The 11,449-nt window shown below is 33.6% G+C and overlaps 2 protein-coding genes across 5 annotated transcripts; both read left to right on the forward strand.

The window, feature by feature from the left end:
* The first annotated feature begins 733 nt into the window (after nt 1-733).
* On the forward strand, nt 734-7,937 carry LOC107945279 (receptor-like protein EIX1). Of its 4 annotated transcripts, none has more exons than XR_005922306.1 (4): nt 734-1,489; nt 1,613-4,242; nt 4,311-4,377; nt 5,858-5,906. XR_005922306.1 is itself a non-coding variant. In XM_016879231.2 (3 exons), exons 1-3 carry the CDS (start codon nt 1,408-1,410, stop codon nt 7,889-7,891), a joined length of 2,649 nt encoding a protein of 882 aa, XP_016734720.2. In that variant the 5' UTR covers nt 734-1,407; the 3' UTR covers nt 7,892-7,937. The 4 variants fall into 4 exon arrangements, 1 of the variants encoding a protein (XP_016734720.2); XR_005922305.1 differs by having other exon boundaries at nt 1,613-4,177; XR_005922304.1 differs by having other exon boundaries at nt 1,613-4,377.
* Nucleotides 5,301-6,658, forward strand: LOC107908054 (60S ribosomal protein L44-like). The gene is made up of 4 exons (XM_016835328.2): nt 5,301-5,316; nt 5,867-5,955; nt 6,234-6,308; nt 6,396-6,658. Exons 1-4 carry the CDS (start codon nt 5,301-5,303, stop codon nt 6,453-6,455), a joined length of 240 nt encoding a protein of 79 aa, XP_016690817.1. The 3' UTR covers nt 6,456-6,658.
* Nucleotides 7,938-11,449: the final 3,512 nt, after the last annotated feature.

The following is an 11,449-nucleotide window of genomic DNA, read 5'->3' on the forward strand; positions in this document are numbered from 1 at the left end:
CAATAAAAATTTGAAAAGCCTATAAAAATTAAAAAAAAGCATGAAGTACACATAAGTTGTCATGCAAGCTGTTATGCTTAAAAATTTTAACGTTTTAATCAGTATTTTCATTGCAAAAAAGAACTTTACTCTTTCTGAAAGATTGATGGTCAAATTCGGCAATTTTTTAAAAATTGAGAAACAAATTCAACTCCTTTAAACTAAATTGACAAAACATAAGAACAAAACTAAAATTTTCATATTCAAAATTAATATGTTAAATATTTTAAATTTCAAATTTGATGATTCCAAAAACTATTAAGCACTATAAGGAATCCAACACACATCAAAGTTAAGCAAATTTATTTATCATAATCAAATTAGTCATACTGGTGGTTGCTACTAATCATAATTTGACATGATGAAACATAATCCATATCCAAATATTTAAACAACCAAGCAAATACAAAAATATAGTAATAATTATATAAATATCTAAATGTATACCCAATGGATCTAGAGACTAGATCCAAATTGAAGGAGTAACAAGGCCTGGTCTGTTGTTGATTCAGGCCGCACACTGGTCTGGACAGAACGGGCTTGGGCCACTAATTCTGGTTTTTCTGTTGAACTGCTCAGGCTGGGAGAACCAGTCTGGATTGAACCGGCTCTGGAAGCTTCCTAACTTCTGAACAGAAAAGGCTTTTTTTTTTTTAATTTTCATTTTCTTCTTCTTCTTCTTCTTTTTTAACTCACTGTTCTCTCTCCAAAATAACCTCTCATATTGGATCTCCAAGAAATTTCCCTAAAGGTTACTAAGACTTAATTTAAGAATATTTCTCAAAAGTGTTTTTGGGTCCATTTTTTATTTGAAAGAAGTATTTTTCTTTCAAAAAATAAAGTATTTAGAAATGCCATTATCTAAAAATGCTTCTTAAAAACAATACTAAACACACCCTAAATCTCAAACAAGAAAATTGCAAACAAAATCTTAATGAGCTTTAAGCCAAGAAACGAGGTCTGCTTTACCCAAGTTAAAGTGGGATTTTAATACCAAAAACGGAATCCCACCATTCCCAAATCAAATTGGGCCCTTCAACACTACCCAAAGTTGGTTTTTTTATTCAATATCCAAGTAAATTTATAATTGGGGTTCATTATTAAAAATAAAAGTTTAACAGGCTTAACAATAGGTTGGCATACCAATGTGGTCATGGAACATGATCCATCTGGAAATTCTGACAATGGAAGGCTGTTTGCCATGCATTCTCATGCTGCTGCTACCGGCGCCGTGTCACTGTTGAGTCTTGCCTCTGGAGTTGTCGAAGAGGCAGGCAATTAAGAGTGATAAGTGATGATGCTGATTTCCAAGTCCACAATTCACACCGCTGACCGCCCCACTAATTATATGTGCTGCTACTAGTAATAATGGACAAAAAGCACCCCCTTCCACTCAGCTGCCAATCGCTCATAAATTGCTGGACTCAACCAATTCGTCTGCACTCTATTGGTATGGCAAACAAGCCTAATTTCAGCTCAACTTACCCTCTTGTTGTTTCCTTTTTGCTTTCGCTTTTCCTTCTCTATTCGAATTCTAAGTTTGTGCTTTGTTCCACTGATATCAAATGCACAGACACCGACAGAAGAGCACTTGTGGTCCTTAGAGAAGGTCTCACCGACCCTTCTGGCAGGCTCTCTTCCTGGATTGGCGAAGATTGTTGTACATGGGAAGGCATCAAGTGCCACAACCAAACAGGACGTGTCACAAAGCTCGACCTTAGAAACCCTTACCACTTAATCGGTGCTGTTGATCCACCAACATATAAACGCTCCTGTTTGGGAGGTAAGATCAACCCGTCTTTGATTCGTTTGGAATATCTCACTTCTCTGGACCTAAGCCTGAACGATTTTGAAGGGCTTGAAATTCCCGGTTTCTTCGGTGAGCTAAAAAATTTGAGATATCTCAATCTCTCTTATGCTTCTTTTGCTGGAGAGATTCCAGCTTCTCTTGGGAATTTGTCAAATTTGCAGTATCTGGACCTCTATGCAGACTCCTACAGCAATACAGGTCCCAGGGAGTTGCGTTCACAGAGTCTGGAATGGCTTACACCTCTCTCTTCTTTAAAATATATAAACCTGGGATTTGTCAAACTCGATAGCATAGGTGACCATTGGTTGCAAACATTTAATATGCTTCCCTCATTGGTACACCTGCGCTTACACTGGTGTGAACTTAAAGGTTTACCACTGACATTGCCATCCATTAACTTCACGTCACTTTCAGTTCTTGATTTGTCGGAGAATTCTTTCAACTCTTTAATTCCCCCATGGTTGTTCAATCTTACTGGTCTCACAGAACTATATCTGACATGGGACTTTTTCAGCGGTTCAATTCCTGCTGAATTTGCAAACCTCAAGAATCTCCAAGTCCTTGATTTGTCTGATAATTTGAACCTCGAGGGTCAAATTCCTGGATTACTTGGCAACCTTAGCAAACTACAGCTCCTAGATCTTTCTGCAAACAATTTCCATGGTGACATTTATGGGCTTTTTAGTGGTTTCTCAAGTAACCCAAACAGTAAGTTAGAGTCACTGGATCTAAGTTCCAACTCATTGACAGGGGAACTGCCCGAGTCATTAGGATTGCTTAAACATTTACAACACCTAGATCTCTCCAGCAACTCTTTCTGGGGTTCAATTCCATCATCAATAGGAAGCTTGTCAGCACTGAGAGTATTAGACCTGTCATATAACACCATGAATGGTACAATTCCTGAAAGCCTTGGGCAACTTTCTGGGATAGTTGACATGAACCTTATGGCAAATTCTTGGAAGGGTATTCTAAAAGAAACCCACTTCATGAATCTAAGAAAGCTGCAGCATGTTCGTCTCACAACAGAGCCAACGAGGTCCTTGGCTTTCAGTGCGTCGCATGGATGGTTTCCTCCTTTCAAACTCAAGTCTATCCAACTTGAAAACTGCATGATAGGTCCCTCATTTCCCGTATGGCTTCAAGTTCAAAATGAACTTACCTCTGTCGTCTTAAAAAATGTTTCCATATCTGGCACCATACCAGGGAAATGGTTTTCCCAACTGTCTGCTCAACTCACTTATTTGGTTCTATCTCAAGATCAAATCAGGGGGGAGTTGCCACGCCACTTAAATTATCCATATTTGAATCTCATCGATCTGAGTTACAATAACTTTGAGGGTCCTTTCCCTTCTTGGTCCACTAATGCAACCGATGTAATCCTCGATGAAAATTCGTTTTCAGGGCCAATACCTGAAAATATTGGGGCCTTGATGCCTAGATTGCAGAAATTATATGTTTCTAGGAATCATCTGAGTGGGAGAATCCCACCATCCATGTGTGATATAGAGGGGCTCAACATTATTTCTCTAAGGAACAACAAGTTGAGTGGAGAACTCCCCAACTGTTGGCATCGATTAATGTTATGGGGAATAGATATATCAAATAACAGTTTGACGGGGAACATCCCAAATTCCTTCGGTTTCCTGCCTTCTCTAAGTGTGCTGTTGTTGAGCAACAACAATCTGGATGGGGAAATCCCTTCTTCTCTACGAAACTGCACCGGTTTGACAAGCATGGACCTCGGAGGGAATAAAATTTCGGGGAGTCTCCCTTTGTGGGTACAATATATGTCATCCTTATTCATGCTACGTCTTGGCTCAAACCTTCTAAGTGGGAGAATACCTGATCAGGTTTGCAGGCTACAAAATCTGCACATATTAGATCTTTCCCAAAACAAAATTTCAGGTCCCATTCCTAACACCATGTTTGGTTGGGTGTAATGGCTAATCCATTACACCCCGATTCGGTGGCCCCACCTAATACGCCGTTTGGTTCACCGTTTACCTAATCGGAGGTTTTGCTATTCCTTGCCTATTCCCTCAGCAGCTGTAATAGGTATTCCTGGGTTTTAGTTTGTAATAGCTATTCACCGTTTTCTTCTTTAATTTTGAGATCAAAATAACCTGCCTTCTTCTCCCCAAAAATTTCCCGTCGATTTCATATCCTCAAATCAAGCCGAATCGATTCACCTTCACGTTTTCACATATTCTTCCAGCCAAATCGATTCGCCTTCATCTTCTTCCAACCAAAGGTACGCTGACAGCCAAAGGGCTTCACCATTCTTCCGCTTCTTGCAACGACTGAGAAACAGTAGCGGGAAGGGAGGTAATCTTTTTCTGCCCTCATCAAGCTTCATCCTCTCCGACGTTTTCCTTCCATTGATTGCAGAGGTAAACTTAAAACTGATTTTTGCCCTCAGCTCCATCTTCTCATACGTTTTTGCTCTTTTTTTTATCAGGACCCAAAAATTTCATCACTTTCACAGATTTGAACTTCCAGCACCGCCGCCTGCGCCTCTACTACCAGTGAGAATACCTTGTCTCCTTTCCTTTAATTTTTACGCTTCAGATGTTTATCTATGTTTCCTGATTAGTGTTTTAAATTTATTTAGTTTAAAATTTCGATTTAGTGCATTCCATTGTTTGAAATTGAGTTAGAATTGTCTTCTAAAGGCTGGGACTGATCTAATTTGCTTGCTGTCACCTGATCAAAATAGCAAAATTCTCTGAGGGACAAGGTTTTAGTAACATAAAAGTAGAAATAATGTTAAAATTCCTGGCATGCATAGTCATATATCATTTAAGTTTCATCTTAGGCCCTAAAGAATGTTAGGTCCTCTCCTCTGACATGCTAAATTATTTCCATTTGATCAACTAGCATAGATGATATATGCTAAATTATTTCCATTTAAGTTTGAATGAATTGCTTCTATTTTGCTTGTTTGTATTCATGTTACTTTGGTTATCCTTTGTTTTGCTTATCCTTTGTTATATTGTATCATAATTCATACATTATGTCGTTTACGTCGATTCGATATATGCCTTACATGTTCATTGCAAGACAGAATCTGTTCCCCGTTTACTATTCGGTTTTGTTTGAAACATATTTGTACCATGGGGTTGCAACGAATATTCTATTTTCGTGTTTAAACCGTTTGCAACAATGCTTTCATTAGAGCAAGTTTTCATGTTTGCTGATAGAGAACAATTTGTAATGCTTTCACTTGATGACTTGTTTATACCGTTGCTCGTACAAATCGTATATCGGTTTTATCTTATCATCTAGTATAGGTTTCAGCTTCTTCTATTGCAGCTTTCAGTTGCATGACCTTAGTCTAGGCCTATAGGGTTCTCACTTTTGTGGCATATTAGGCATGTTTTTATGCTAAGGCTGTTAATTTTTGAACCCGGATGAAGTTGGAAGCTATGAAGCTTTCTACATGTTCACTATGACACTGCACTATGGTCAGTTAGACCCAATTCTGCTTCTTTGCTTGCTTTATATGCAGCTTGAAATCGCAATCAAGTTTTTGTCATAAAGTTGCACCATATTCATTCTTGTAGAATCAAACCTCTATTCAATAGGCCTAGATGATTATACTTTGTTGCAATGTTATGTCTTAAGGTTTATGTATGCGATCTGGTTTGCTTATCCCATGCAAAAACATGGTCTTATTACATTTCGCAGCATGGGATTCACATTCTGTTGCTTGGTCATGGATTATACTACCTGTTTTTCAACCCGATTCTTATCATTTTCGTTCTTGCATCAATAATCAAATCAGTCTGTTAACATGCTCAGAACCCTTTCAATGCCACACTATGGGGTTGAAATTAATGCATAGATATCTTCAGCCTTAGCTTGATGAATACAAGGTTTGCTTAGGTCAATATATTCCCTAATGACGCAATAAATATTGCGTAACTAAGCTCTGCATGATTATTTAATTGGTTATTATTAATTAACAGCCGACTCTCTCTTTTTCTTGTAAATGTTTAATGGCAGTTGGTTAAGAACATCAAATTGGCATTAAAAATGCAGTAGAAATTTGCTTTAAAAAATCAGGTTATGGTGGTCAGACCAAACCAGTGTTCCACAAGAAGGTAATTCCTCTTCACTTGTCTTTTATATCTTGCTTGGTGTTTAGTTATATAACCAAAATATCTAGAATTCTTATGCTGCATCTTCTGATACTAGTTAGTAAAGGATGTTTAGCTATTGCTATTTCTTGATACACCGAGAGAGGATCTAATATCTTATGTTGCATCTTCTGGTACTAGTTAGTACCAAGTGTTAACTCATTTTGTCATTCTGATCATTGCTATTTGTCAAGACTCCTAGCATGTTATATAATATTAATGGCATTGTATGGTTTGAATAGGCCAAGACCACCAAGAAGATTGTGCTGAGGCTGCAATGCCAGGGTTGCAAGCATGTATCCCAGCATCCAATCAAGGTTTGTGCATTGAGAAAAAACCTTTGTTGACCAATGTGTTTGCTTGATGAGCTAATGTGTTGGTGTTTGTGTCTTGTGTTGTTGCAGAGGTGCAAGCATTTTGAAATTGGTGGCGACAAGAAGGGGAAGGGAACATCTCTTTTCTAAATGGTGTTTATTCATTTCATTTCATGTCATGTCATGTTGTTGGGAACTTTTTAAGACAGTATGGAATTCTAGTTTTTCTAATGTATTGTTTTCTGAGGGATATGGTGTTCTTTAAGCACTTAATAGTTAATGGCATCGTTTGATCTATTGTCGCCATTTGTTTTAAATACTGTATTTTAATTTAATTGTTTTTGGTAACTTCAGTAATCTCTGCTTTACTTTTCATGAACGAGGAATTTAATTCAGCACTCTTGATCTATTTTAGCTCTGGAAATTGAAAGATAAATAAGATCTCAACGCAAAGCAATCTGATTAATTAAGTAAAACAGTTTGATATTTTATTTCTTTTTGTAGAGTTAGATCTTTTTGGAATTTTTTTCTCATTAAAGTTTTATTTTTTTTTTGGTTTAATTAAATTTGATAATTTTTCTCCCATTAAAAGTTTAAACTCGGATGTAAATGAAAAACTCTCATTACATAAATATATATATTGATGTATTTTATGGCTAAACAAAATCAGTCCCTTGATTAGTCAAACAATTAATTCGTTTCGTATCCTGTATCTCCAAATAACGTGGGGGGAATTATATATTTTTATTAAATTATATTTAATAATAATTATTTTAAATTATATTTTATAGTATTATGTATTATGATTTTAGTAAATTTTATAGTATCATATATTATGATTTGAGTAAATTCATATAAGAATATTGATTATTAAGAATTTTATTAAATTATATATTTTAATTATAATATATTTAATAATAATTATGTTTAAATATGATTAAATTATTTATTATTGATAATAATAATCTTATTAAAATTTAAATAACAATAACAATAATCATTTATCAAAACAAATTTATGCTAAGGGTATTCTAGTTATTTTAGTTTTTTCCATTATGCTATTACACTTCTATTCCATTCAACCAAATACAAAATTATTATTACGCCTCTATTCCATTACATTCAACCAAACAGTTGATTTGCTATTACACCTCTATTCCATTACACCTCTAATCCATTGTATTGGTAATCTGAGCGACCTGGTCCATGGAGAGGGTAGCGAGGTGTTCCAAAGGCTAATAAGGGAGGTAACAAGAGGAAGAGATCCTGAATACAGCAACGTAGTGGCAAACGTGAATAGCATAGAGCTGTCAGGGAATAATCTTACAGGTGAAATCCCTTATGAGATGACAAACCTGCTTGCACTGCGCATCTTGGATCTGTCACACAACCATCTTTCAGGAGCGATCCCCAAAAGCTTGACATCTGTAGCTTCTTTGACTCGATTGAACTTGTCATACAACAACCTTTCTGGAAGCATTCCTTTTTCGCCAAGATTTAATGATTCCTCCATTTATGAGGGGAATCCATTGCTTTGCGGGGCTCCACTTCCTACCAAATGCCCACTGCCTAGGCCACGCAAATAGAATATTGCAGGTTTATGATATGAGGGAATCCATCGATTTACACAAAAATAAGCGATGTACCTCTACTTGATCCAAATCTAATACCATATTTGGATATTTTATGGATTATTGGTTTATCAGTGTCCTCCACTAATCAAATATCATATGAAACTTGTTAATATATATATTATATTTGGTAGGATTTAAACTTGTGCTACTTTCATCAATAAATATTAATTTTATTATTTACTCAAAATTTTATTTAAATATAATATTTATATTTTAATTGTATGATGCATATTTTATTATTTCTATTAATTATATATCTATACTATTATTTAATCTCTAATTAAGTAGGTATCACAAGTCAATCGAGTAGTAACTAGTTTGAGAAATTATAAAAAAGTCCTTTCGCATTTAAAATAAGTTATATTAATTTAAAGATATTTTAGTTTTTTTAATAAAAACAATTAAAATTTTACATTTGACGAGATATGAACTCACGACATTTGAGTTAATAAAACTTTAACTATACCACTCAATTAAAACTTTATCTTAAACAATTTTGTACATTTTAATTTAATTATGGACACTTTATTATCTCTATTAAATTGTATTGGTGTCACAAGTTAACTCGATATCAACTCAAGGTGAAAGACAACATGATAAATAATTGTAATGTATTTAATATTTTTAATCTGATGAATTTACGTGTTTAAAGTTTGTTTTACTCACAATTTAATCTAATTTTTTTCATTTTAATATTGTACATATTGAATTTGTTGTTATTAATCAATTTCAAATTATATGATTAATTATTTATTACATATTATTTTTAAACACCATTATACTATAAATATGTAGATTTCACACACATAAGCATGAGATAGAATTTTTAGTTGTTTTAAAACAACTAAATTATAAAAATATGAAGATGAGAGGGTAAAAATAGCAATAAATTCTCGTGTAATTTAACCTTCTATCAGTGATAAAATACTACAATTTCTTTATTGGAATCTAGTGCTTGTAGTGTAGTTATTTTGTCACCAATGCTAGTAAATTTCTAATAGATTGGTTTAATACAATTCCATCATTTATATTTGGCATACCTTGTGTAGCAAACCTTATAAACCTCACATAACAACCATAAAGAGCTTGGCACGTGTCTTCCAATGGAATCTATCGTACCGCGAACCCATAACTAGTTCGCGAACCAACATTTGGTTTGTGAACCACAACATGGCGTGTAACACCCCTATACTCGGTTCGACCCAAGAAACCTGATATAGGGATATTACATTTGGTGCCAAATTGATTTTGCTAATCATTAATATATTTGAACATTAAAAAAAATAAAGTTTTTATAACTTATATTTTAGTCCCTACTACTTGGAGCACACTTGATCTTCCTAAGTACATGCAATTCTATTCAAAATTTTGAAACATACCCTCTTGGCACTTGGAGATGTGATGAGATGGATGCTCACAACCTCAATTACAACTCTTCAAAATCACTGTACCTAATCTACGCATAGAAAACAAAACCGTATGCTGAGTAAAAACTCAGTGGTATTTCTATAATCCAAATATTTAAAGACAAGATAATATAATAGGCGCAATTAAATTATAAGGACATATTAATGTCTAGTATCATAACTATCGTTTTTCATTTATTAAACAATATCCTAATTCACACAATTGCTATATAAATGGTTATTCACATATCAAACCATATTTATTCGTACAATGACATCAGTCATGCAATACTCAATTCATGAATACATCATTTCATACCATACTCAATTCATGAGTATATAACTCATATATTCCATGTATTGCCAACATATTTCACATTCTATTTTCAATTCACTATATCACTTCCATTTCTCATACCACGCCATTTCAATATCAATTATAGAACTTTATTATTTATTTACCCCTATTAATACAACTCAGACTCAGACGGATATACGGATCCAACCAACACACTAGTTTGGAACCCAGTGCCTCATCGGATAATTCGAAGTAGTAAATTGACACCCAGTGTCTTATCGAATAAATCCGAAGTAGTAAATTGACACCTAGTGTCTCATCGGTTAAACTGAAGTAAAGGGCATCCAGTGCCTCATCAACTCGAAGTCGAAGAAATCCTTGAACTATTCCAATCCTATGGTATGTCATCTATATCCAACTCAGCCTGATACAGTTAATAGGGTTTCAGTCCACTCTCCAAATGCAACAAATATCCAATATTCAAATTTCACATTAATATTCATTTCAATTCAAATAATCAATATGTTCATAATATATATCAATTCAATCCATTCAATCAACTTTTAATTCAATTCAATGTCAAAGTGTCGAATGATCACCTCAACACTTACCATATGTATTAAATACAACAATTAATAACTAGTTTCGGATTATAGAAATACAAATAAAAAATTTCGAGCTATTCAATGTCGACTTTATCTTTCCCTTTTTTAGTCGAGGATTCCGGTACGACGTTAGCTACAGAATTAAAACAATTAAAAATCATCAATATAACACAATTCCATTTCATATTGAATATTTCAATTTTTGACTTAATATTTGCCTAAATTTCAATTTAGTCCCTAAATCGAGATGAACTTTATTTATTTACAATTAATCATATATTTTTATACAAATTTCACTTTAAACTAAATTTAACTCCTATTTTCACTTAAATCCCTAAATTTTGAAATTTTCACAATTTAGTCTACTCAAAATTTACAATTTATTCTACAATTAATCCTTTTTCATTCCTAACTTAAAAATCTATCAATTTAGTCCCTAATACTAAAATTATTCAACATTAACAACATTTAAAAACTCAATAATTGCTAAAATTTCGATATAGTTTGGGTAGTATTTAACACCGGAATTCCAAAAACATAAAAATTACAAGAAAAGAGACTAAATTGACTAACCAATTGAACTTGGAAACTTTGAAACCCTAGCATTGTCTTTCTCCTTTCTTTCTTTTTTTCCTTTTTTTTTTCTTTCTTTCATTTCTGTTTCGTTTTGTTTGTTTGTTTCTTTATTCATTTACTTATTTGTTTTGTTTTATTATATTTACTTTATTATTATTATATTATATATATTTACTTAAATATTAAGTAACATATTATAATATATATTTTAACTTAAAATTTTATAATAATTTCACCCTTATGCAGCCTCATTTATATCTATGGCAAAATTACTTCTTTAGCCCTTTTAATTTTTTATTTAATATATAATTCAACTTTTACCCTTTATGCAATTTAGTCCTTATACTTAATTACTCTTAATTCATGCAAATTCACCTAACCAAAACCTAATTAACTACACAACTAACTTCGTAAATATTTAAAATATTTACGAGTCTGATTTAGGGTAACGGAGTCTCGAAAATACACTTTTCGACACTTGTGACGATCAGGTCGTTACATGGAGAACTTTAGAACTATCCACCTCCGCTGAAGTAATCTGAGGACCACGTAAAGACCTAATGTAATTGATTGCTAGTCATCCTAACATGTCTCATCCTAAGACTCCACATCACCGTCACTTCAA

The sequence above is a fragment of the Gossypium hirsutum genome, chromosome D12 (genome assembly GCF_007990345.1).
Source record: "Gossypium hirsutum isolate 1008001.06 chromosome D12, Gossypium_hirsutum_v2.1, whole genome shotgun sequence".
NCBI classification, from domain to species: Eukaryota; Viridiplantae; Streptophyta; class Magnoliopsida; order Malvales; family Malvaceae; genus Gossypium; species Gossypium hirsutum.

What these genes read in the sequence shown, in the direction of transcription:
- LOC107945279 (XM_016879231.2), top strand. Translation starts at nt 1,408, where the DNA reads ATGGACAAAAAGCACCCCCTTCCACTCAGCTGCCAATCGCTCATAAAT. An exon ending in AATTCGTCTGCACTCTATTG is followed by an intron (nt 1,490 to 1,612) that starts GTATGGCAAACA and finishes TCAAATGCACAG; the next exon opens with ACACCGACAGAAGAGCACTT. An exon ending in AATTTCAGGTCCCATTCCTA is followed by an intron (nt 3,770 to 7,481) that starts ACACCATGTTTG and finishes CACCTCTAATCC; the next exon opens with ATTGTATTGGTAATCTGAGC.
- LOC107908054 (XM_016835328.2), top strand. An exon ending in AACCAGTGTTCCACAAGAAG is followed by an intron (nt 5,956 to 6,233) that starts GTAATTCCTCTT and finishes TGGTTTGAATAG; the next exon opens with GCCAAGACCACCAAGAAGAT. An exon ending in TATCCCAGCATCCAATCAAG is followed by an intron (nt 6,309 to 6,395) that starts GTTTGTGCATTG and finishes GTGTTGTTGCAG; the next exon opens with AGGTGCAAGCATTTTGAAAT.